The 27,496-nt window shown below is 44.8% G+C and overlaps 1 protein-coding gene across 2 annotated transcripts; it reads left to right on the forward strand.

The window, feature by feature from the left end:
* The first annotated feature begins 327 nt into the window (after positions 1–327).
* KRT72 (keratin 72) lies at positions 328–15,891 on the forward strand. 2 transcript variants are annotated; one of them, XM_006869998.1, is made up of 9 exons: positions 328–780; positions 2,813–3,027; positions 8,301–8,361; positions 8,800–8,895; positions 9,659–9,823; positions 10,635–10,760; positions 13,519–13,739; positions 14,854–14,888; positions 15,685–15,891. In XM_006869998.1, exons 1-9 carry the CDS (start codon positions 328–330, stop codon positions 15,873–15,875), a joined length of 1,563 nt encoding a protein of 520 aa, XP_006870060.1. In that variant the 3' UTR covers positions 15,876–15,891. The 2 variants fall into 2 exon arrangements, with proteins under 2 accessions (XP_006870060.1, XP_006870061.1); XM_006869999.1 differs by lacking the exon at positions 10,635–10,760 and having other exon boundaries at positions 15,685–15,875.
* The last annotated feature ends 11,605 nt before the right edge of the window (positions 15,892–27,496 follow it).

Genomic DNA, 27,496 nt, shown 5'->3' on the forward strand with positions numbered 1-27,496 from the left:
AATGGAGATAAAGTAGCCAAATGATTATAATGCAGGGTGGACACAGCCCAAATGCAGGGTTCTGGGCCATTTTATAGGGGATTCATGGGGTGCTCAGGGAGGCAGAGACAAACATCTCTGAGAGGGGGTGGTAATTTCCTAAATGAAGAACCATGAGGCCATGAGTTACCTAAAAGATGTGCCCGACCTACAAATTAGGCTGACTCCAGCCCGCCCAGTCCTGCACTCCAGCTATTTAAGGGACAAGAGGGGCAGAACATCCAGCTGTTCCTCGGAGTGCCCCTCTCCTCGCCTCCCTGCACCGTCCAGTAGCTCCCTCTGTGCATCATGAGCCGCCAGTTTAACTATTACCCTGCTGGGGAGCGCCTGGGCTTCAGCGGCTGCTCAGCTGTCATCTCCGGCCGAGTCAGCAGCAGCTCTGCCTCCTTCAGGGCCGGGGTCAAGGGCTCGGCCGCCTTTGGCACTAAGAGCCTCTTCAGCATGGTGGGCAGTCGGCGCATGTCCATTAGCGGTCGGGGTGGCAGCTATGCGCTCAGCCAGGGCTCCGGTGGCTGCAGTGGCCGCGTAGGTGGTTTCGTGGGCACAGTCTTTGGCAGCACAGGGCTGGGACCTGCGTGTCCGTCTGTGTGTCCACCTGGGGGTATCCCTCAGGTCACAGTCAACAAGAGTCTCCTGGCCCCCCTCAACGTGGAGCTGGACCCGGAAATCCAGAAAGTGCGTGCCCAGGAGCGGGAGCAGATCAAGGCATTGAACAACAAGTTTGCTTCCTTCATCGACAAGGTGAGTCCTGAACAGCTGCCTGCCCACCATTGGTGCTCCAGTGTTTCCCAGCTGCCCAGGTGTGCCACTGATGAGTGGTGTGAGAACCTGGAGGGATTAGTTAGCTGTTGTTGTTGTTGTTGTCGTAGTTAAGTACCGTGGAGTCAGTTCCAACTCATAGTGACCCTGCACAGGGTTTCCAAGGCTATAAATCTTTACGGGAGCAGAAAGTCTCATCTTTCTCCCGCGGAAACCGCTGGTAGTTTCGAACTGCTGACCTTGAGGTTGGCAGCCCGACTTGTAACCACCCCTTAAATGCTCCTTGGTGGCATCCTGGGTTAAATGTTGGGCTGTTAACCACAACCTCAGCAGTTAGAACCCATCAGCTACTCTGTGGCAGCAAGATGAGGCTATCTGCTCCCATAAAGATTTACAGCCTCCGAAAGTCTGTTGCGCAGTTCTCTTCTGTCCTGTAAGGTCACTGTGAGTTGGAATTGACTCATCAGCAGTGGGTAAGCTCCCTTTCCTCACTGTAAAATGGACACAGTGGGCTGTAATGAGGATTAAGTGGGTTTAGGCTTACAACAGTGCTTAATACTTCCACTGAGCAAGAGTACCATTTCTTCCTTGTCAAGACCCTGGGAGGAACTGCTCTAGAGGCAGGTGATCCATGGGACAGGCCCTCAGAGGGCTCCTGATATTAAACAAGGAGACAGGATACACATCCAAGACAGGGCACCAGAGGGACACAGACCAGAGAGCGTCACAAGGACATGATACTCTACAAGCAGGGGAGAGCTTGGAAGGGAAGGCAGCAGGGTTCCGATGTAAGCCAGGAAGGGTACTGAAGGAGATAAGAGGAAGGCCCAGAAAAGGAAGGATGGAGCTGAGAGAAGAAGATTCGTAAGAATAGCATGGCAAGCATCATGTATGGCTTGTAGGGATGCTCAGAAATTTAGTAACAGAGAAAACGTCTCTGAAGACTTGAAGATATGACCCATGAAGACCATGCTAACTCTACCCTTAGTTCCAGTGGTCCAGAAGGTCTGGGCTATGAGTCAAAGATTCAAATAACAACAACTAATATGTTGGTGCTATTACTCAGTGTCTGATGCAATCCCAACTGGTTCTCATTCTTCAACAGACAACCCATGAGTCTAGTATTACTCTGCTTTTCTGATGAAGAAGCTAAGGCATAGGGAGGCTAAGAAATATGCCCACATTACAGAGCAGTCCATAGTGGAATAGCCCATGTCCCTCATCACGAGGCTGGAGATGACACAGTGATGTGGCTGGAGGGGTATGTCATGGTTGGGAGGAACATTACCTCTGTCCCAGGAAAAAGGATCATTTTTTTTCCTTCTTAATAAGCCAGCCCATCTCTACCATGTTTCTTTCTTTCACTCAAGCTAAAGAAATAGGTGAAAAGAAGGCTGCTGGGAGTGGAAAAGGGTCTGAAGTGAAAGAATCCAACAATGTAGAATCTTTAATCAAGTATGAAGGAACTTTGTAAAGGTGTGGTAACTCACTTTGAAAAACAAACCAACCAAGAACAATTTAGATTACACATAAGGAAGAGCATCCTAACTACCAAAGTAAATTTCCAAGGCTATTCCCCAGTCACCATTTTCCCTTGCTTCTAATTTATTTATTTTTTCTGAAAACACTTGCATTTATAGTAAAAGAATCTACCTCAAACATCCTGATTTTTTTTAAAGTGGATCTGAATTTTTACATTTGAGGCCCAATTGGGTAGATCCACCTGGCCCAATATATTCTCTGATAAATTGTGGCTCTTTCTTAGCCCCACTTCTCCTTCCCCACCCTCAGGATAACTGCCTCTGATTTCTGGCTCTCTCTTTACTCTTGGGAGTCCTGGTGTGGCACAGTAGGATTAGAATTGGACTGCTACCCAAAAGGTGGGTGGTTCAAACTCACCTATACAAGATAGCTGTGAGTCGGAACTGACTTGATGACACTTAACAACAACAACTTTACTCTTGGAAGGCCGACAGAATGAAGGTTCTAGGCTATGCCCACCTTTGCATTTCAGGTGCGGTTCTTAGAGCAACAGAACCAAGTGTTGGAGACTAAGTGGAACCTGCTGCAGCAGTTGGACCTGAACAACTGCAAGAACAACCTGGAACCCATCTATGAGAGCTTTATCAGCAACTTACGGAAGCAGCTGGAGACGCAATCAGGAGACAGGGTGAGGCTAGACTCAGAACTAAGGAACATGCAGGATTTGGTGGAAGACTACAAGCAGAGGTGAGTGAAGAGATAGAATATTCTACTAGAGGGTCTTGATTACAGACAAGGTTTCAATTATTTTGCCTTCTTAAAATTTTTACTGGTACCATTGTTGTTTCCTTTCCAGTAGGGGAGGGAGGGACATCCAGACAGAATGGGACTTAGGAAGAGAATTTGTTAGTTGTTATTGTTTTTTGATGCTGTTGAGTTGGGTCTGACTAAGCACAACAGAATGAAACACTGTCTGCTCCTGCGTCATCGTCTCAACTGTTAAGTTTGAATTGATTGTTGCTGTCCCTGTGTCAATCTGAATTGCTTGAGAAGTGATGTGTGCAGCTTCAAGCATTGGAGGGGCATTGGAAAGAGAATGATCTCAAAACTAGAAGGCTTTGTAAATCCCGGTGAATGGCAGTTCTCCAACATGAAGCATTCCACCAATTCCAGAACAAATCATAAAACCAAGCAGAAATGAATTTTTATATGCCATTTCCTGTTGAGCCATTATCTGTGGCATGGAATCACATTATTAAAGAGAATTGAGAAAGTACTCATATTTGGAATGAGAGATGACTTTTCCTCCGACTTGAGTCAAGGATGAGGGAGGGATAAATCAAGGCTCAGGAGGACTGGATATTTTGGAAGCTTGTTTCTAGGTGCCAAGTTTTTTAGAGATAAGTGAGTTTTTCCACACTTCAAGGAGAGTGGAGATGGACAGAATTGAGCTCTTTCTCATGTCTCATGTTCAGCTTGTCTATGCATAACCATTCTAAAGTTTTCCCCAAACAGAGGCCTGTTCTGAGCCCTGCATGAAGACATTGAGGGAGGAAGTGACATGGTCTCTGCCCTCAGAGAGCATCTAGATTATGGGGATACTTTCTGATACTTCCAAACTCAATGAATGTAAATGAGTACAATGTGAACTGAGATTGAGTGGAATTAGGAAGGGACTCGGAGTCCAAGAGGAGATTCATTCAGAATCTGGGGAAAGGGGGAGGCTGCCAGTTGCAGCCCAGATATCCAGGTTTGAGACATTCAGAGGTGGTTCTGCCTCTGGGCCTTTCAGAAAGGAAAGGCCAGGTGTTCCAGAATTACTCCTCTCTACTTGAGGGGCTTTGGATAAGTCTCTTGATCTTTACGAACATCAATTTTAACATTTATAGAAATTAGATACCTTTCGTGTCTTACTACCTAAAAGAGCTAATGGGAGGAAAATTTTAGATAATGACCCAACAGTAATGTATTAACAGTTCTTAAAGTAACTGAACCCATAGACAAATGTAAGACAAGAAAATGAATGTCATACATCTTATTTATAAAATCGAAATGATAGATATTACCTCCTAGGGTGGTTCATAGGTGGGATTAAATGAAATAATGTATACCAAAACTAGTATAAAGTTTGGCACATAATGTTCTTCTTGTTAAGTGCCATCAAGTCAGTTCTGACTCATAGTGACCTGTGTAGGCTTTCTGAGGAACGGCTGGTGAGTTTGAACCACTGACCTTGAGACTCAAACAGATTTTTTTGGTCCAATGTATTACCCTACAGCACCACACCAGGACTCCTGGCACATAATAAGGGGCTAATAAATACTAAATGCATTTATTATTATTACTGATTTTTTATTAATTATATCATTAATCTGTATCACTTGTGGGTCCTCATACCAGCTTTTTGTGTCTTTCTTGTGATATACTATGCTGTTGTTGTTAAATGCTGTCAAGTATCCATGTATAGATATTGATTGTTGCTAGAGACAGGTTTTAACATCAACTCTAGTCCCAGTGCTGGGAATTTTTGTTATATAAACACATTTTAATGAAAGGAGTTTTGCAAGAGCACCAGTTCTTTGAATGTTTTTCCAGTTTAAATGCTGTATCTTTTTTTCCATGTTGTTGTTGTTAAGTGTCGTTGAGTCGGTTACGACTCTCGCGACTTTGTCTAGGGTTTCCAAGGAGTGGCTGGTGAATCTGAACCGCCGACCTTGCGGTTCAAACTGACTTTGTGGTCTAGCACATTACCCTGCAGCACCACACCAGGACTCCATGGTACCTGTCATTTTCTGACCCATCCACTGCCATGGAGTTGATTCTGCCTCATTGCAACCCTGATGGACAGCTTCTCCATAAGGTTTCCAAGACTGCAAATCTGTATGGGAGCAGACAGCCTCCTCTTTCTCCTTCACAGCAGCTGATGGATTTGAACCACCAGCCTTGCAGTTAGCAGCCCAGTACTTAACCCACTTCACTATAAGGGCTTCTCCTCATTTCATAACACACTATGGAATTTACTTATTTATTGTTTTATAGTATGTTTATTGTCTATTTTTTCTTCTCTGTTCCATGAAGAAATGGATTATTTGTTTTGTTCATGGATTTATCCCAAATGCCTACAACATGCCCTAATTCAACAAATATTTCTTAGAATGAGTAATTGCATGTCACAGAATGACTCATCATTGAAGACCATTTTGAAAATCTATCATTGACAATGTAGTTACAGCCTTTTTGAAACACTGAAAACCACATGACTTGCAAAAAGAATTTGTTTCCTACTCAATAAATTCATTTCCTATTCCTATGTTCTAGGAATTAAAAAGAAATACCTTTACCAAAACCAATCAAATGACCATTGTATATATTACTTCTCTGCCCCTCAGAGGCACCATGCTTAATCCAATAGATCAGAAAGGATTGGGAAAAAAATATTAGTATTCAATACATTTTTGCCAATTCTTTAAAAAATAACCTTTTAAAAACAATATACTTTTATTCCATGCCTTTTTTTTTTTTTATATGTATACATACATACATACACACTCATAACTTTGGGCTTGCAGATTTAGTTAATTCAATTTACGGAAAATCTCTGTCATCTAGTTTAATTGGAAAATCCAGTCTTAATTGTCTAACTAGAGAAATAAGGCTTACTTTCTGTTGGAAGAAAGTCTGACCTTATTTCTAATAAAAATATGAATAGGCATTTTGGAGACTGTTTTTTCAAAAAAAAAAACAACCACACAGCAATGAACTAAAGAATACATACTGTACAATAAACTTTTTTAAAAATTCAAGACTAAAATGATGTAGATTTAATGTAATGTGGCACTGTGGGTTAATGCACTGAACTGCAAGGTCGTTTTGAACCACAAGGTTGGTGGTTCAAGCTCACCAGCCACTCCTTGGAATCCCTGTATAGGGTCACTGTGAGTAGAAACTGACTCAATGGAACTTAACAACAACAACACAAGCATCTATGTAAAAAAAAGAGAAAGGTACTTTTAATTATGCATTTCAGTATATTTTTAAAATTAAGCTATCTATGACAACAACAAGATCTATGAAAAAATATTTATAAGGAGCCTTGGTGGTCCAGTGGGTTAAGCATTGGGCTGATAATGCAAGGTCAGTGGTTCAAACCCACTAGCCACTCTGCAGTAGAAAGATGAGGCTTCCTGTTACTGTCTAGATTCTAGTCCCTGAAACCCTATGGGGCAGTTCTGTTTTGTTTTCTGGCATCACTATAAGTCAAAACTGACTTGGTGGCAGTGAGTGTGATGTTTGTTTCTTTTTATAAAGAAAATACATTTTTTCTAAATGTGTGTACATGTGTATTGAACTCTGCATATGGTTTCTAGAAGTCAATAATAAAAACTATTGCTAACAAACTAGATAATGTCGTTAATTTTGGCAGACAGCACGATCAAACTTTTTCTTTTGTTATATAGACACAAACTGCTAAAATAAAGACACAAACTGCTCAAAGCTGATTGGCCTGGCAGCTAGCATATCCTTTTATTTTTGTTACTAGGAGATGTATAGCATTTAACATTTACTAAGGCATCAGGAGATAAGGATGGACTGTAATAGAAAGAACAATTTGATGATATAAGCCCCTGCACCCCCAAACAAACAAACAAAAATCCCACTGTCATTTAATTGATTCTAACTCATAGCAATCCTGTATAGGGTTTCCGATGCTGAGTTCTTAAGGCAGTAGACAGCCTCATTTTTCTTCCTCAGAGCAGTTGATGGATTTGAACTACTGATATTGTGTTTAGTAGTCCAGTGATTATCCTACAGTGACACCAGGGCTCCTTTTTTTATGATACAATTTAGTTTTAAAAAGGTTTCAAGTACCTTTTGAATAACATACATGGAATCAGAGATAAATCATGTAATCTGTGCTCTCTAGGTTTTATCCTGTGCAACTAGAAAAATCTGACAAACTCAGAAAACATTTCAGTCACATTTAAATAACCCGCCTCATTCACCTCTATCGCTTTAGCCATTCAATGATGTTTTTTCTTTGTAACCATTGAGATAGCATACAGATGAAGGAAAAACTGAAAAGAATTGTTTATGCTTAAATATATGGGTGGAAAAGGCCATCTTTTACTTCATTTCATAGCAGAGCTCTATTAGGTTTGGTCTCAGAAGTGTTTTGTAAAACGTTGTTTGGCAGTAGTAGGAGATAGGAGAAATTAGTTCTTTAAATAAAATAATCAATAATTTTACTTCCTCAGTCTATACTGTATCTGAATTAAGAACATCTCAGCCCCATGCAATATCCTTTGTCTAAGGCATTGATTCGCTTGGATCAGAAATATGTGTAAGAAATAGGGATGAAAAATCTATTTGACGTTAAATTGGGCATTGACTTTTTAGATACATATTGACTTTTTGTCCATAAAAGAAAAGACAAAAACTTGCTAAATTGCTTTTCATTAAAATTAAAACTTTTACTCTGTAAAAGAAGTAGGTATAGCATGCAGCCCAAAGGGAGGGTTATGACATCTTCAATCACCATGAAAGGAACCGTGTTTTGGTTGCTGCCTCAGTTGCTTTGCACCCTGGGTCAATGCCCCTCACTAAGGTGCTACATGGTGAGTACCAGCTTTCTATTATGGCGTGTTGTTAAGTGCTGTCGAGTCGGTTCCAACTCATAGTGGCCCTGTCTAGGGTTTCCAAGGGGCATGGGCAGGAGGAATTATAAACAGGAAGTGAACAGTAGCTCCTGTTTGAGCTGTTAATTACAGGTTCATTCATTCTCAGGTGGGTTTATTTCAGGGACTACTGCAGATGAACGTAGAAACTGGAAATTAATTTCCTTGCTCACATCCCCTTTAGGAAGGAAGGCTCTATGTGCCCTAGGTAGACGTGGACCCGCAGTTTGAAGACCACTACCTGGTGATTCTTGGCACAGAAGTGAACATTAGCTCCTCAATGAGCATTTGCAGAATTGAATGGTCCCAATGATAATGCTATCTCCTCTCTCTTGCCCCATATAGATATGAGGTAGAGATTAACAGACGCACAGCTGCTGAGAATGAGTTTGTGGTGCTCAAGAAGGTAAGGGGGGAAAGGAAAGGCCATAAAAGGCCCAGAGGGCTTCCTGAGCAGTTGGCACAGTGACATTTGTAGAAGAAGAAGGGAGGACACTGAGGTCACTCAGTCCTTTGAGCAGAGGTAACTGGGTTTCATACTTCCCAGCTCGTGCCTCTGAGTCCTTTGCCTGGGATGCATGCTGCTCTCAGCATCTGCCAGCTTAAAATCCCAGCAGTTCACCACTCTGCCAGTGCAGTGATGTAAACCAGACTTGCTCATTGGCTTGCTGGATAGTTCTTTTGGGGATTAGTCCTCCTCTGTGAAGCATGGGGTGGGAGGATGGAGAGAGCTGTTTATACCTGACTTTTACTAGGGAACCCAAGGTGCCTTATGGCAGAGGAGAAAAGAAAGGAAGGACATATGGGCCCTCTTGGGGTGACCTAATTGTCATATGTCCCTCAGGACGTAGATGCTGCCTACACAAACAAGGTTGAGCTCCAGGCCAAAGTGGACTCCTTGACAAATGAGATCAAGTTCTTCAAGTGCCTCTATGAAGGGGTAAGGATTTCGCTGACCTCTCTTTTATGGCTCCTCTTACAAGTGGCTCTGGCCCTTGCCTGCAGTCTGGGTAATTGTGTGGGCCCAGGGTTGGGAGGGAGAGACCATTGAACTCAGTGCAGTTAACATTCATCAAGATCCTAAAATGTATTGAGCATTTAGCTAGGCTTTTGAGGATACCATGATGGAGAAGAAGTGATTGTTGTCCTCAAGGAGGTGACAGTCTGGTAAGGAAAATGACATGTTGATGAGTTGAGGGTGAGCCAAGGAAGGCCTGATGTATTCTGCCTGAGCTTTCAGAAAAGGTTCCTAGAAGGCGAAGGTTTCAGTGGGTGTGGGGAAAGGCATGGTGCTCCAGGCTGTGAGGACTCAGAAGCCCTAGGGTGCTGGGGCATAAAGGACAGGGGATGATGTGGAGCTCTGCAGAAGTGAAGGTCACTAGGACTCCCTAGAGGACGCCGAGGGCCACAGGGAGCTCAGACTTGCTTCTGTGGGTGAAAAAGACTCGCTGTGGATTTCTGAGGAAGAGAGTGCAAAATGAGGGTAAGAGTAATCCTGGATGCATGGTGGAGAGACGAGTCCCACCATTTGGAACTGAAAGTTCAAGGCCTCCATTCTCATAGGCATGGCAGGCTGCTGATAGTGTCTGCTGAAGGCAGCGTTCAAATGCTGAAAAAGTGGCCGTGAGAAATTTGCTCCATGGGGGCATCAGGAGAGGAGGCTTTTCATGAGAACTCTTTAACTGGACCCCCTCTTCCACCAGGAGATTGCTCAGATCCAGTCCCACATCAGTGACACATCTGTTATCCTGTCCATGGACAACAACCGTGAACTAGACCTGGACAGCATCCTTGCTGAGGTCCGCACCCAGTATGAGGACATTGCCCTGAAGAGCAAGGCCGAGGCTGAGGCCCTGTATCAGAGCAAGGTGAGAGCTGGCTGCCTGCTCACCATTTGTGTGTGTGCATCTGTGTGTATGTGCACACACATGGGTATGTCAGTTCCACTGAGATGTCCTTTGTCTTGGTGCTGAGCCTTGTTGCCTCCCCAAGCCCAGATATCTCAGTCACAGTCTCAACATGTGCTGGGGACATACATGGGGCTTCACTCTTCCCCAGTGTGGCCCTTGGTTGGCAGCTGAGTCCACACCAGTCACAATTCTGGTAAGACTCTGACGTAGTGCCCATGAGTAAGCCTATCTCTGGTTTCCTTCTCGTTTCCATCTTAGGCAAAATGAAGACAGAGAATTCAAACTCCACAGAGGTTCTCATGTTTGAGGTCTTGAGGGTCCTATTGAGCTGGAGCAGGACCTTCCTGTCCAAAAGGAAATGAGGGCGCCTCTTTTCTCTCCCTTCCTCCCATCACTTTCTTCTTTTTAACTTTTCTCCTTCCATCATCACTGTGCTTACACTGTTTGGATATTGAGAATGGCATGTGCTCACCCTCCCTCACCCTTATGCTAAACACTCATATTGTTGTTATTGGTTGCTTGGTTGCAATTCACCACACAACACATGGAAACCCTGCCCAGTCCTGGGCCATCTTCACAACTGTTGGTATGTTGGAGCCCATTGTTGCTGCCACTGTGTCAATCATCGTGTTGGAAGTCTTCCTCTTTTCACTGACCCTCCACTTTTCTAAGCATGACGTTCTTCTCCAGAGATGGTTCCTTCTGACAATGTGTCCAAAGTACAAAAGGGTGAATTCTCAACTGTCACTTTCTTATCATCCAACCTCAGATCCAGGAGCTCCAGGTATCAGCAGGCCAGCATGGTGATGACCTGAAACTCACCAAGGCTGAGATCCTAGAGATCAACCGGCTCATTCAGAGGATCCGCTCAGAGATTGGGAATGTGAAGAAGCAGGTGGGTCTCTGAAATAGGTCAGCTAACAAGGGGTTTTTGAGCACCAGTCAGTACACAACAGATTATTGAAGAAGAGTTCAGGCCCTCCCCTCCTGTCAGCCCAGTCAGCACACACATGAAATAAAAAGACATCCCATACCTTGGATGGCTACTCTTTCAATGCTGGGAGAATTCAGAGGAGCCAGAGGTGAATGAGGCCCAGAGGGAAGCTTCTTACAGGAGATGTTTACCTTGGGCTTCAAGGCAGAAGGGAGAGAAGGTATCTAAGGGAAGGAGTCAGGTGAAGCCTGAAAGAGAGGTGGGGATATAATAACTTGTGTAGTGAGGAGATCCCTCCTACCAGATGTAGAAGGTCCTCAATGGGGATGGGGTGTCAGGTAGCTGAGGACCCACTGAATAGGAATGGGCAGGTAATGAGTGGTTTTCAAAGCCAGGCATTGGAAGTTAAATTTGATTCAGAAGTAAAAGGGAGTCATTGTAGGTTTTACCTGATAAATTGGGGATAGCAGTGGATTTTAGAAGAGTGGAGGAGGAAGCACCTCCCACCCTAACTTCAGAGCTCTCCTCCAAGCCTGGCCTCCCCTGGGGTCAGGGCTGTGGGCAGTGTGCACTGAGGACTCCTTCTTTGAAGGCCCATTCTTGGGGCCATAACTCTGGTTCCTGTTCAGTGTGGAAGGTATCTCTTACCATCTGATAAATGTGGTTTCTTAGCAGGGTTGTTGTTGTTAAGTACCATGGAGTCAGTTCCGACTCAATGACCCTGCACAGGGTTTCTGAGGCTATAAATCTTTATGGGAGCAGAACGCCTCACCTTTCTCACGTGGAACAGCTGGTAGTTTTGAACTGCTGACCTTGAGGTTAGCAGCCCGATTCGTATCCAAAGGTTGTGGTTGTTGTAGCCAAGGGTAGAAACAAGCAAATCTGAGTTTCCCAAAGTTTGTGGAGGCCAGTGTGAGGATTTAAGGCACAGCTTCCCAGGCAAGTCAAGTCATTCCATGTCCTTGCCCTCCTCCCCAGGCCCTGCACACATGTGAGGGGAAGGAGGAGAGGAGGTTCTCTTCTGTGTACTGGGACCATAACAGTGAGAGAAAGACCAGCATTAATTAAGAGTTTATGATGATTTATATATTTTTAGAATCAAGATGTGCATAAATACAGGGCAATTGCAGGGTGTATGAAACTTTCCTTAGTATTCAGTTTCAGTGTTTAATTGATGGAATACTACATGTCCTTGGTGGGGTGAACTTATTACCAGAAAAGGACTGATGTGAGCAGAATGACACGAGTTATGGAGGTTTGGGAAGACCTCCTTTGTGGGGGAACAACTGGGGGTCAGTCACAAGGTTTAGTTTTCACTGTGGTTCCCTTTGAAGGCCCATAGCCAAGGTCCTTTACTGCCCTTCTGGCCCCTTCCAACAAAGAAGAAGTCCACAGCTTCACCTGTAGAATCCTTTTGCTTTTGGCGGATCCAGAATTCATTAGTCTTTGTTTCAAAAAGGAAACCAGAATTTCACCTCCTCTCAACTTGGACCACATTTAGAAAACCAGTTTTTGGAACGGCAGGTTTGCCCCAGTCTTGGTCAGTGAATTAGAGCAGAAAACAGTTTGGCTGAATTCAGAGTTTATTTCCAACCCTCTGAATGAGTAGGTTGCCACGGATGTAAGAATGGGACATGGTTTCCCATGAGTGAACAACTGGGTCTTCAGAGTCTCCTCTGTCTCATCCGGAACTCAGTGGTGCTTTACTGTTGGGGACTGCCTGGCCAGAGAGGGGGATTCCAGCTGGATGATGGTCTAGAATCCCATCTGGCCTGAGGTCCAGCTGCTCTGCTTGGGGTAAAGCAGACTTGACTCCACAGGAAGGAGACGTTCCAGAGAGAGAATCTGAGGGTTCAACCAAAAACCAATCCACTGCTATCAAATCAACTCTGACTCATGTGCTGTATGTGTTACAGACTAGGTCTGAAAACCATAGGGTTTTCTTCTCTGTCCTCTCTATGGAAGCAGAGTGCCAGGACTTTCTTCTGTGGCACCACTGGGTAGGTGTGAACTGGCAAACTTTAGGTTGGTAGCTGAGCATAGACTGTTTGTGCCACCGATCATTCAAAAGCTTCATTAAGGAGAACACACACCCAAGATTCAGAGGTTTAAAAAGCCTACCTGGGAACTTTCATTTAAATACAAGCCCAGAGCCCCTCTGTAGTTTTCTCTAGCAAGTTACATATTTCTACTTAATAGCAGGGGTGTGTAAAATTATAACATCTGTTAATTATACAAATGATCTTTTAAGCCTATAGCCTTTTAACATGACCTTTTGGGGAATTTTAAAGGCAAGACACTAAGTATGGCAGGTTTTCCTGACAGATATTATATTAATAGAAACTTTATGAGCCCATTTTTTTTTTTTTTTTCCTTCTCCATGATTTTCAGGACCTCTCAAGACAGCCTTTATACTGTGGGGCTAAAGCCAGTCCAGACACCAGGGAGTTTATCAGGGTTGGCATTAGATTCTTACAGTGAGTTTTATAGATAAGGAAGAACAGGGCATGGACCCTTCTCAGTTCCCATTCCCCATCTGTCCCAAGGCAAGGATTCTCCACATTCAGATGTTGAAGTGTGCCTGGACTCAGGGGGAAGTGGACAAACAAGGAGGGACAGAAAGCATTTACTTCAGTTAGGACCAAGTGAGGGAAGGTTGGGTGAACAGGATCTCAGAACAGGGATCTGACAGTAAGGGCTGAGTCTGTTTGCCCCTCAGTGCTCCAACCTGGAGACAGCCATTGCTGATGCAGAGCAGCAGGGAGATTGTGCCCTGAAGGACGCAAGGGCCAAGTTGGATGAGATGGAGAGCGCCCTGCTCCAGTCCAAGGAGGAGCTGGCCCGGCTGCTGCGTGAGTACCAGGAGCTGACCAGCGTGAAGCTGGCCCTGGACATGGAGATCGCCACCTATCGCAAGCTGCTAGAGGGCGAGGAGTGCAGGTGAGAGGCCAGATTCCTTTTGTCTGGGGCGGTTTTCACTTTAGGAAGAAGATGAAAGGCAAACAGTTTGGTTCTTTCTGTTCAGGTTCACTGGGGAAAACCACTTAATGGAAAAACCATGAAGTAGGAAAAGCTAACGTTAGTAAGAACTTACCTCCCCCCACAACACCCCCCCCCCATTGCTGTAAAGTCAATTCCAACTGGAAGCAACTGTATAAGACTGTGTAGAACCACACTATAGGGTTTCCAAGGCTAGAAATCTTTATGGGAGCAGAAAGCCTCATCTTTCTCCCATGGAGCAGCTTATCCTATAGAGCCTCAGTGTTTTCCCTAAGAAGTAGTTGTTGTTGTTAAGTGTTGTTGAGTTGGTTCTGACTCATAGAGGCCCTGTAGAGGGTTTCCAAGGAGCAAATAGTGAGCTTAAACCACCAATCTTGTGATTCAAACCGATTTTATAGTCCATCACATTAACCCATAGTGCCATACCAGGACTCCAAAGAAGGACTAGGTTATAAAAATATCAGAGAGGTGGTAAGACAGAAAGTATTAATGTCATCAATGTTTGAGATTCAGAGTGCCCCTGGCCCTTTATGACAAATTCTTGCTGGTGGGGAAAGGGCAAGCTAGCTTCCAAGCATCATCCCAGTTCAAAGTACTGCTGACAAAGCCTGGAATCCAAAGAAGAGTTGAACTCATTCTTCTTAACTATCTAAGACCAATGGCCTAACCAAAGGAAAGTAGAGGCGCAATTATTCCACACACAGATAATCCCAAAACTACTCTTATGGAAGGCTGCTACCTGGAACAGGCTGATCATTCCCCATTTTCTGGAAAGGTCCCGTTGGGATTTATGGGATGAAGTGGAGTTGGGCATATTCTGAGTTTTTGTTGTTGTTAAGTGTCACTGAGTCAGTTCCAACTCATGTTGACCCTGTATAAGGTTTCTGAGGAGTGGCTTGTGGGTTTGAACCGCTGACCTTGTGGTTAGTAGTCCAATGCTTATCCTACAGCACCACACCAGGACCCCAACATTCTAAGAGGAGAAGCTAATTCACAGATAGCTGGAGGGATTGTTTATGGAGGATTTATCTATTTTTTTTGTTTTCCTTTGCAGGATGTCTGGTGAATATCCAAATTCTGTGAGCATCTGTAAGTATCTGCAGGACTTGGTCCTGCCACGAGTCCCTTAACAGATATCTGAGTCCCACTAATTCCATGACACAAAAGAGAATCCAGAATAGCACAGAGGGTTCAGGGAAGATTTAGGAGCACATTGTAGGAGTTAACTCCAGTAATCATGGGAAGCAGTGAAATGGAGAAAAATAATGATATCATGAAAATATAAAAGTACAACCTATGGAAAGATCAAGCAAAATTCAATCGTGTGTATAATCCATTGTAAGGATGAATTTAGTGGCTATCTTCACCTCTACTGAAATCATGATTAAATGAAAGGTCTTAGAGTACAGTAAGAGGGATTGAGGGCGGTATGAAAGACCAAAAGATAAAAGACGGAAAAAGAGCTGAAACTAGCTTCTCTAGATAAGAAAGCAAGAAGGAGCATAGGCATTCCTACTGAATTACTAAGAGGCAGGGATTCTCCCAGCAGCCTCTTTCTCTAGCAGCAGCAGGCCTCAATGATGTGCTTTTCTTCATTTGGTCCTACCCATGGGAAAGTTCATGGATAGAGCCCTGTCTGCTACAAGCTTGAAGTCTGGCATTCTTAGACTTCCATGGCTGATACAGAAAAGGCTAATTATATGAAAAGTGGAGTTACATCAGGTCAGTACCAGTATACATCATCGAGTAAACTAAAAATATGTAACACAGAAACCTGTCTCCACACAAAGCCCTCTCAGGGCAGAGAACTGAGGAAGTGGCAGGAAGGGCTCTGGAGCAGGGTGCAGAGCTGACTGGGGCTGGGGTCTTCTCTCACCAACTCCAGCTGTCATCAGCAGCACCAACGCCGGGGCAGGTGGGGCAGGCTTCAGCCTGGGTTTTGGCTCCTCGAGCAGTTACAGCTACAAACCTGCAGCCACCGACGTCAAAACCAAAGGCAGCTGTGGCAGCGAATTCAAGGATCCCCTTGTTAAAACCTCGGGCAGCAGCTGTGGAACAAAAAAGGCCTCCAGATGAAGGGCAGCAGAAGGCTTCAGAACCGACATTGCACCTCCTTTTCCTTTCTGGTGTTCCGTATCCAGCCAACAAGTGTCTCTCCTACCAATTTCAGTCCCAACCCTTTCTCTGCTGTCCTCAGTGGAGCAACATTCCTATGGAGGCAGTCCAGTCGTAGACTGGCCACTCCTTCTTAGTCCCCTTCACTGGGTCACTGCTCCACACATACTCAGAGAGAATACACATAACTAGGTGCCGGTCCCTCCACCTCCCCTGTCTTTCTTGGGCCTTCACTGTCAAGGGGTCTATTTTGTGATTTGGATCATGTCCAGTTTTCTGCTTCCCCTTCAATAAATGATCAACCCATTTGCTTGTCAGTGTGGAATAATCTGTTATCCAGTTGTTGACCTCTGCATTGTCCTGCCTAACTTTTCCTCTGACTGATGCTGCCCTCAGGACTGGACGTGGATCTTTGTTGTCTTGTTCTGGCGAGGTGGGCACTGATTGATAGCTGATCTCAGCCTACAGTTGAGTCTCCTTAATGATGCTGCTGCCAGACAGGCTGGATGCTTCCCATACTATTGGGATCCGAGGCCTGCTCGGACCACTGCGTAGGTTTCCCGAAGGAGAAGCGAGGATTAACGAACAGGCAAGGGACACAGCTGATTGCTAGTGACAAAGTTTATTTCCAATCTCAGAGTATATATAGGGTGGTTCTGCAAGTCATTGCTGTTTTGCATAGTTACAAGTCTGTCCTTTACTGTGAATCAGGCGACCCTGGGAAAGCTCTGTAAATCAGTTGACCTTGGGAAAGCTACCTTCCCTGCTGTGTTGATAAGCAGACACTGTCTGGTTAGACCCAGCCTTAAAGCTCAGTGAGGCCTGTAAGCCTTTTGGTCCCCAACACATACACAGTGACCTTGGTCCCACACAACAACCCTGTGAGGTGGGCATCTTACCTCCATTATATAGAGGTACACAGCTATGAGCAGGAAACATCAGGACTGTCAGACATCAGAATTCACTGAGATGTGGTACTGTAGGATAAGCCCTGGACTGCTAACTGTAACATTATTGGTTCAAATCCCTCCAGCTGCACCTGGGAAACCCTAGACAGGGTTGCTATGAGTTGGAACTAACTCAGTGACACTTAAGAACAACATATAGCTCAGGCTCTCAAAAGCACCCACAGTTTACTAACTACCTATTATTGCTGGAATGGTTTTTTCTTTTTTAACTTTCTGCTAACCTTTCTTCCCAATCCTACTCCCCTATAACCACCATGCTTTCCATGTCTTCCAACCAATTTCTTTTCCATCCTAAAGTCTAAGGTTTATATGTATATCTGCTATGGCTGCATTTGTATGTATACAGGGGGCTTCAAAAAAAGTTCATGGAAAGGTTCTAATATCTTTTAGTTCCATTTTTTCCCACCACTTTTTGTATTTCATAGCCATCATTGAAACATATTTTTAGTGAGAACCAACTGTGTCAGGCATTGGGGAGAAACCAGGATAAATGAAACAGGATCAGATCTTTCCCTCAGAGAGCTTACATTCTAGGGGGCAGAATATAAAAAAAGACTTAATACAGAAACAAACACAAGGGGGCTTCAAAAAGTTTTTGGAAAAATTCAATTGTCTTTCGATTTCATTTTCCCCTGGGCTTTTTGAAGCCCCCCCTCATTATATATAGTGTCAGGCAGTGATCATTGCTACTAAGAAAAATGAAGTGAGTAAGAGACCAGGGAAATGCAAAGATGCTCTTATATGCGGGTGTGTTTCTGCAGGGGTGTTTGCTCTTTCAGGGTTGGTTAGCATAGCCAATTGGAGCAAGATTTGTGTTGCAGGACCCATGGCATGTTACAAGTGTGAGCCTCATTTGGGAGTGGCATTCAGGGTGCTTGGGAACCCTTCTCCTTCCACATCACATTCCCTATTCTTATGTGCCAACCTTTCTCCAAGTTTGCCATGAACTTTCACACCCATGTACTTTGCAAATCTCAACTGCAGGTGCCCATTCCCTCTGACTGAAAGCCTGCTCATCCTTCCTGGTGCAGCATGTCAGCCATGTTCTTGCTTTTCCTGGTCCCACCAGGTGGAATCAATCAAGTCATCAAGCATTAAATGATAGGCAACATTTTAGCCATTTGGTTCATTACTGTCATTGTCCATTTTATGGATGAGCAACCTAAGGCCCAGGTGGTTGCGATCTTCCCAAGGTCCAGCGCTGGTGAATAGCAAGGTCAACACGTGCAGCACCGTTGACAACTCAACGTGACAGTTGATGCTTTCATTTCATCCTGGAGTCATGTTAGCAGCTCATGTATCTGTTCCTCACCCTGACCCTTCTTGTCCCCTTGTCACAGCAGGTACTCTGTTCACATTTGCTGCAGGAATATATATAATAACAAGCAAATGATGAAATACATTCATGCTAATGAATTTTATATGCATTCACATGTATGTTGTTTATATCATAATTTATTGTCTAAATAGGGAGACTTTTCTTCTTGACAAATGCTAAACTAGACCCTAAGACAACAAGTCAGAACTGTCTCAAGCAAAGGATCATCTTCTGAGTCTAGTCTACTAGCTGGGTCATCATATGTTGTTGTTGTTGTTATGTGTCCTTGAGTCAGTACTCATAGTGACCCTGTGTAGGGTTTCTGAGCGGCTGGTGAGTCTGAACCACTGACTTTACAGTTCAAACCGACCTTGTGGTCTAGTGCTTTATCCCACGGCACCACACCAGAACTGAGTCATATAACTTTAAGTCCTGGCTCTTCCAACTGCAAAAGAGTTCTGGTGGTAAAGTGATTAAGTCCTTGACTGCTAACATGAAAGGTTGGCATTTCGAACCCACCAGCTGCTTTGAGGGGAGAAAGACATCATTGTCAGTCTTTGTGAAGATTTGTTGTTGTTAAGTGCCATTGAGTCAATTCCAGCCCATAGCGTCCCTGTATAGGCTTTCCAAGGAGCAGCTGGTGAGCTTGAATCACTGATCTTGCAGCTCAATTGACTTTGCAGTCTGCCGTCTTAGCCCACAGCGCCACACCTTAGAAACCCTATGTGGTAGTTCTGTCCTGTCCTACAGGGTCGCTAGGAATTAGAATCTACTTGGGTTTAGTTTTTGGTGATAGCTTCAAGTCACAACGGCATTAACTGAGCTATTTCTATATGGCAGGTGCAAGCTCTTCCAAACACTTTGTCTGGCAACTCAACTCTCCACAACTGAATAGTGTCATTGTTATTGTTAGGTGATGCTATTATTATATCCTTTACATTCATGAGGCCACCTAATGTCACATAATAAATGGTAGAATTGAGAGTGGGACCCTGGTTTGGTTCCAGAGTTTCAGTTCACAGTTAATGACACTTTGGATGGTTGGTTATGTGTTGTGAAATTGGTTCTGACTCATAGCGACCCTGTACAGGGTTTCCGAGGCTGTAAATCTTTACAGGAGCAGAAAGCCTCATCTTTCTCCCGCAGAACAGCTGGTAGTTTCGAACTGCTGACCTTGCAGCTTGCAGCCCGATTTGTAATCATTACGCTACCAGAGCTCCTTAATGACACTTTATCACCTCACAAAGTGCTCACCTTAGAGGAGAACTGAAACTTTTAATGAAAGAAAGAATGGAAATAAAATACTTAGCATTGTGTCTGGAATGCAGTTTGCAACCAATTGTGTTGTTAAGTGTTGTCAAGTCAGTTCTGACCCATAGCAACCCTGTATAGGGTTTCCAAAGAGTAGCTGGTGAGTTTGAACCACTGACTTTGTGATTCAAACCACAGTGCCACACCAGGACAGCTGTTGCACCTTGGGGTGCAAATGGTTAAACTGCTTGGCTGCTAACTGAGAGGCGAGCAGTTCAAGTCCACTCAGAGATGCCACAGAAGAAAGACCTTGGCAATCTACTTCCCAAAACTCAGCTGTTGCTAACCCTATGGAGCACAGTTCGGCTCTGATGCACATGGGATTCCATGAGCTGAAGTCAACTCTAGGACAACTGTTTTGTTATGATAAATATAAGGATTGCTGTTAAGGTGTGGTTGTGGGCACTGGCTTATGACTGAGGGCACAGGTTAGCAGCAGGACTGTGCCCTGAGATCTGGCCCAGGGGCCAACGTGAGGGGCAGAGGACACAGTTTCTAGTTATGATCCCACACTCCTATGCAGTCATCAGCTCATGTCCAAGCCTGAAGACGCCTAGGTATCTCTATTTTGTACATACATTGCCCTCTGCCATCCGCTCAGAGTACTGCACCTTCCATTCCTGTGACCCTGGAAGAAAGTGGGCCTTACAACTGAGACAGAGCGTGGGCTGATCTTGGATAGGCTTTGTGCCCATTCCGGAACTTCCAGCTGGTGGGATGCAGGTTCTCTCCCTGGCATGTCCAGGCCGGCCCCAGCCTCTGTGTTGCCCCCACCCCTCCTCTTGTATCCCCTCCCTCTCCACTCTGACTTCTCATCTTACAAGAGAGAGGCAGGGAGGGCTCATGCCACCCACCACTGTCTGAACTTCTTCCCTCTAATAGAGAACCAGGGGCCTTCAGACAGCTCTTCCTCAACAAGCTCTGGTTCTGGTCCAGAGGTCCCATTGCTCGGCAGTTCTTCCCTCTCCGGAGTGCAAGGGGAGCCCTCAAAATACTCTCTCATCCAGGCATCATCTCTGTACCCCAGACGCTACAGAGAAAGAAACTGATTAGATCCAAATACAGACAATTTAGGAAGGTTCCTGGAGGGGAGGAAGAGACCAGGAACTGTAAGAGAGAGGGAATTTCTTAAAGACATTGAAGTTTCCATTGGGCAACTACTCGGGCTTTGAGTGACCCTTTGACAACTGCTAACCTCCCTCCCAGAGTCCTTGTGTGGTGCTATAGGATAAGCACTGAACTACAAACCACAAGGTTGGAGGTTCAAACCCACCAGCCACTCCTCGGAAACCCAATGCAGGGTCTCTATGAGTCGGAACCGACTAGATATCACTTACCAACAACCTCCCTCCCACTGCCTCCAGGACTTCTGCCCCCTGCAGGTAACCACTATGCATGGGACAAACCTTCACATTCACATTTGGCCACCAGGGGGGCTGAGGGCGTCTCTCCTTTCCTGAAAGCCACCTTCTATCACCTGTCTCACTTCTCTCACCTGGTGAGTCATCCTTGCCAGATCCCTGCTAAAATGCAAAACCCTCTAATTTATCCATTAAATCCCTCCTTCTTCCAACTCTTCCATTCCCAGGAGGGCTGAACGGTTCTGAGAGCTCGTTCCATATCCTTCTTGGAAGCCCAGCTATAGCACCAAATTCCAGATGAAAGCCAGTTCTGACCTGAACCATATAGCTCAGTGGACTAGGAGCTGGAAGGGTCTTGGAGGTCATCCTAAAATAAACTTCAGGCCACACACTTTACAGAATCCTTTTGTTTGTTTCTTATCTTGATTTTGCCACTACCTAGCCATGATTTGGACCACCTGGTTCCTCTCCCCTATCTCCTCATTTGCAAAGTGGCAAAAATAAGAGTATTTCACCCACACCATTGTTGCCAGGATGAAATGAGTTCAAATACCCAGGAATTATCCCTGTGATTAGTGCATAATTAACCCTCCATAAGTGACCACTCCTCATCTACATGGGAGGCAAGTTTTCCAGGCTGTTTCTGGGCCACACCATCCCCAGCTCAGCTGCATTCTCCTGCCCCTCCAACCCCCCCACTGATTTCCAGAAGGATCTCCCCCATGCTGCTGGCCCTTTGGGGCCTCTGTTAGGCCATGCACTCCCACCTTTATCCCACACAGCCCTCTTCGCTGGTGGCCTTATGCTCAGTAGCTCACGTTTCCAGACCACTGGTTTCCCTAGTGTGTGTCTTTCTCCCAACTTGCTGATTGCAGGCTCCCCCCTGAACCCACAGCTTCGAGTCACACTTGTAGCCCAGCCACCAAATTTCATGTCAGTAGGGGGCTCATGAAACTGGGGAGATGCTGACAAGGGTCTCGCCAGGCTGCAATGCCTCTTGTCTCTTTCCCTAAAGGGAAGGTGGATACAAGTTTCCAAGGGGGCTTGTCTGTGGTCTCAGGTCCTAGCTGAGGAGCTCACAGTCTAACACAGAACCTCAGCATCAACCAAGCACCTAAGCCCTTCCTGCCTGGTCTCTAAGTCTGTGGCTGGCTCTGTCTGTGAGAGTGGGATTTAGATCCCTGGCTCCCCATCAGTAATGAGGTTCTCTGTGTCCAGAGGTAACTCAACCCTTCTACCTCCAGGCTAGAGCTTGATGGAGCTATCTTTCATGGAACTGCCTCCAGCCTTGGGTTCATCCTCCACCTCCTTTGTGTTTGTAGCCCCTCCTCTTAGTTCTAACCCATCCCTCCCCTCTGACCTAGCCTTTTCTAGTTCCCTTAACAAGAGTCCCTGGGTAGTATAAACAGTTAATGTGTTTGACTGCTAACTGAAAGGTTTGCAATTCAAGTTGACCAGAGGTGCTTTGGAAGAAAGGCCTGGCAATCAGCTTTCAAAAAAGTAGCCATTGAAAACCCTACAGCGTACAGTTCTACTCTGACACATATGGGATCACTGTGAGTCAGAATTAACTTGGCAGTAACTGACTTTTCCTTGAAAAAAAAAAAAAAAAAAGACAAAAAGAATGCCATGGAGTTGATTCAGACTCATGATGACCCCCTATGTGGTAAAGTAGAAGTGTGTTCATAGGATTTTCAAGGCTATGATCTTTTAGAAGCAGATCACTAGGCTGGGTAGGCTTGAACTGCCAATCTTTGAGTTGGTGACTGAGTGCTTGTTACTCCTTTACCTCAACTATCCACTTCTTATTAAAAAAAAAAAAAATTCTTTCTTTTTGTTCTACTTTTTGATTTTTCCTTCCAATTCTCACCTTGTCTATGGTTGTCCAGGCCCCATGGTGTTTCTGCCCTGCTCCAAGTGTTTCTCTTGTTCTGTTCCCTTCCTAACACCTTTCTGGACCCCAGCAGGGTGAGCCATAGTGTAGGCACAGGGAGGGGATTGGGCATCTCTCCCCATGCCCCCCTGAGGCATGGTATCACCCCCACCATCCAGCTTCTCCCTAATGGGCCAGGTGGGGGCGGGGTGGCGGGGACGCCCCTTCCTGTTTGGACAGTGATGTGCAGTGATCTGATGGGAGATAGAGAGCATGTCATTAGGTATGACTGTGGGCTTAATTACAGCCTGCCAAGAAACTCGCCTTGTTTGCTTTGGAAATGGGCAGAGGAAGAGGCAGATCAAGCAGCGAACTCCACTGTCATGATCAAAAGATTAAGGCATTTTCCCCCAGCCTCTCTGTCCTCTTTCAAAAATGAATCCTGCGGTAAAGGAGCTAGAGAACTAGAAAATGCCTTATAAGCCTTTTTCAGAAGTGGTTGGGGTGGAGGGGTCTGAGGTAAGGAGGTGGATGAAATAAGCCATGAACAGAGATGGTGGTATTCTGTAATGTGTGAATTGAAGAAAACATATCTTCCCTGAGCAAGCCAGTACTTGCCTTTGACATAGCTCTGTGTACTTGAGCTAAGAGAAAGCTCTTGTGATGATTAGGTAGGTGGGGGGCAGAGTTGTAAAGACTTCAGAGAGCTTTTCTTTCAAAAAGGAGTAAAGAAAGAGAACTAAAGAGTGCTTGATCTAGAATAAAAGGGCGCTCCTTCCTGTTTCAGCATAAAAGTCTTAACACAAGAGTAGGAAGAGAGAGAAAAACAAGAATGGAGGAGCTTAGGGAGACAGAATCCAGGATGTGCTAAAGGCCAGGAAAACTTAGGCTGGGAAAATGAAAACTCGTCTGCAGAGTCCTAAGCCAAAGGGAAACCTGGCAGAGTTTCCCTGGACAAAGCCCTGGGGATGCAGGTAGGGTGGAGGCGGGGGGCCAGAGAGAACTCAGTCAGCTCAGAAAGGAAGGTGAGAGCTCAGGAAAGAGAGGAGACCCTGAAGATCCTTCCTTTGAGCCAGAGGGAGAATCCTGACCAGAAGCTTGTACAATATAAGCCTATCCTTGAGAATGGAGTTCCCAGTTGGCACAAAAGGTTAATGCATTCAGGCGCTAACTGAAATATTGGAGGTCTGGTCCAGCCAGAGGCATCTCGGAAGAAAGACCTACTTCTGTAAAATTAGCCACTGAAAACTCTGTGAGGACGGATCGACTCTGACCCACACGGGGCCTCCTGTGTCAGAATTAGCTCAATGACAACTAGTTTTTTTTCTTGAGATTTAGCCATACTACCCAGAGTTGTCCCAGAGAGATGTAGGTCATGCCCAGAACAGGAGCCCAATGATGGAATGAATAGGGCTGAAATTAAGCTGCATCTCTCCAGAGGAAGGAGTCTCTGTTTTTAATGGGCAGAAAGACCCTGTATGGGCCAGAGGCAGGCCTGAAGCTACTCAGTAAAACTGACCTGGCATTTCTCCCGAGGAGAGAGACTACGACTTGCCTTTACTGAGCAGTGAAGAGGAAGGAGGTGAGGATCTGAAGCAAAGCGGGTACTCGCCACTTTATTCCGAGGAGCACAGGTAAAATGTTCTATGGCACTAGTGGTGATAGGAAGCCACCACCAGGTTTAAAGTCACCAAGCATTCTTTGCTCCTTTTTAAAAACGAATAGACTTATGGCACAATATCCACCACATTAATGTAGTGCCATTAAGTGGACACTTTGCCCCTGTGGTCTGCCTGTCTAGGATTTCCCTGAGTGCAATGCCTACGACAGACAGAGTAGGCATTTAGTTAATGTGAGTGGAATTACATTTAAATTGATGTCATCCAGTTTCCTTAATGATCTTGATAATTCATGTGAACACATGTTGAGGGGGTAGGGAGAAATGGGGCTAGAGAATAGGGACAAGAGACACCAGTGAATTTCTTGAATACTGAAGCTCCCCAGACTTGTATACATGGAACTTCAATGATGCCTACAAACTACTGAAGAATCTAATATTCTGGAACATGGCAGTTGATGTTAGTGTGACAAACCATCTCAATGTGCCTACAACTGTCCTGATTTGAGCACTGAAACTTCCATGTCCTTGAAAACCTCTTAGTCTCTGGCAACGGAGACAGTTGATCACCTTAAAAGCTGGTCTTTACATACTCCCTAGCACAGGGCTGCCATGAGCTGGAATCTACTGGATACCTCTTAAGAGCAACAACCAGCTTATCTGGGGGCTTTCCCTCATCTTCTCTGTCCAGAGTTACCTCCTCACTAACACACAGCTTTCTGCTACACTCTCTCCTGCCTTCCCCAGTCCTGTATCTAGAATCCTAGATTGCCGCCCAATCTGCTATCAGACCTGGTACTCCCAGGACCCAGTATGTTTCATGTCAGTAAGGTGAAACATGTTGATGGGAGGTCATAGAGAGAATGAGAGAAAAACAAGATGAACACTATTGTCTGGGCTACCTAATTTTGGAAGTGAATCAAAAAACAGCCTCCTTTCAAACTAGTTTAGACAGGTAGAGGTATTAAATTTCCTCAGAGAGCTCATTCTGAAAGGGATATCAGGGAATTCTGTTTTAGGTCCTTTCCAGCTCTAAGTTGATGTGATTTTTCTCCAGGTCTGGACTGTCTCAAGTTACTCCAAGGGTCCTTGAAGCTTTTCTCTTTCCATTAATGAACTTGATCTACAGAACACTAGGACGCTGCTGGTTCGGTGAACTGTTGTTCTGTACCCAGGACACAGTAAAATGGACTATAGAAAAATGACTGTCATTATCTATTATCAAACCCGATGTAGCTTTGGTTATGTACTGCTCTGCTCTCTCTTTACTTCGGGTGTGGTGTGCTTCATAGAATCAAGCCCTCACTCTCCAAGAATATGGTGGGGAGGTTGGTGTGCCAAAGGATTCAGTTCCCTCGGAGTTCCACCACAGTTTTCCTTTTAAAAGTTGGAGCCTGTTTATTTTGCTTTTAAGCTTTTAAAATGTGAATTGAGTAAAGGTTTCAGAACAGATCCACAGTTTCACATTCAACAGTCCATACACACTTTGTTTCATCTCACCGCAATCCCTTCACTGTAACTTCACTTATCCCAATTCCTCCTTGTGTTTCTTGGTTCCATTCCTCCTTTCCAAAACTCTCTGAACTTTGTTCTTGGGTAAGTGCTGTCTTTTTATCTCAAATGGTTGGTTATTCTAATGTGGTTTTAGCCCACAAGTATCATTGTTCCCTTTATAGACATATCTATTGTTTGGTTAAAAATTGAGTCACGGGGGTGAGTTTGGTTCCAGACCTGAAGAGTGACAAAGGGTCATAGTTTTGGGGGTCCTATCAGTCTGTATCTCATCAGTAAACCTGGTCTTTTATTACTATTATTTTGAGTTTTGTTTCACATTTTTTCCCCACTCTATCCGGGGCCTTCTAATGTGATCCTTTTCAGAGCAGCTGGTAGTGGTGGCCAGGTATTATCTAGTTCCTCTTGTCTCAGGGTCATCTATTGGACTAATCATTTCCATATGGCTCTAATTTTCATTATTCTTTTTATTCTCTGAACAGATGTAGACCAATAGTTGTACCTTAGATGAGTATTTAAGATCGAGTCCTTAGAGCCTGCTTTTTAACCTTAATCATTCATTGACTCTGTGAGGTTGCTTCCTCTCAAGACCCTTCCATAATTCCACACAGTCCAGAGGCAAGAGGAAACCATCTTGGTCTGCCCACCATCTATCTCTGACCTACTTTGTTAACCTCTGCTCCCCAATTCAAATCTTCCTGCCATGCTCACTGGATTGCCTCTTCAAGTCTCAGTTCAACTCTCCAATCTCACTACAGATGTCCCAACCTATTTCATTCAGATTCTTATTTTTAATCAGAATCTCACTTAGAGTTTATTTAAGTCTTCTATTTAAGCATCTAACTCAATATAAGCATGTAGAGCTAAAACTTCAATAACAGCAAAACAACTTACTTGTACTTTTATTTTGTCTCCTCCAGTTAAATTTTAACTTTTTAAAAGGAAGGCGAGTGTCTAAGACATTTCTTTCAATATCTAGTATAGAGCTGTACATAGAGTAGGCACACAATTTTTTTCCATGTTTTATTGTGAATTATATGATATTCTACATGGGAGAACTTTAGTTTTACATGCATTCCACCATATATCATTTCATTGCCATGGTTCCAATCCCCTCCATGCATCATCAACCGACCAAAAGTATACCCTATAAACCCGCCCCCTACACTCCCCACCTCTCCCATTCTTCAGCACACAGTCAGTTCCTCTCCCTCTCTGAATCCAAAGTCCCCAGCCGCTTCGTTTCATCACTCCACGTCATCGTCTCTGCCTCCATCTCAGGCCTTGCTGCTTCTCTGGGTAGGGTCCTGCTCTCAGCTATTATCCGTTGATGGACCCAGAGACCTCCGCTCCTAGACTGGAGAGTTAATCACTCCCTTTCTTGCTACAAAACGTCTACCTTTACATTTCCAACCCTCACAATCAATCCTGATAACATAACAATCATTCACTATTGTATCACAAGTGACCCTTCTGCATTTCATTTCATCAGCTCCGCCTAGACAGATTGGATAGTACTCACTGGAGATTCTGCCTTCCTCCATGACCCCTAGCTCTAGGTTCCCTCTTGAAAGCTTGTAAGCCAGTCACTTCTTGCCTTTGTAGACCCCCCGCCCCCCAT

This window comes from Chrysochloris asiatica, unplaced genomic scaffold (assembly GCF_000296735.1).
Source record: "Chrysochloris asiatica unplaced genomic scaffold, ChrAsi1.0 scaffold00138, whole genome shotgun sequence".
Classification (NCBI taxonomy): domain Eukaryota; kingdom Metazoa; phylum Chordata; class Mammalia; order Afrosoricida; family Chrysochloridae; genus Chrysochloris; species Chrysochloris asiatica.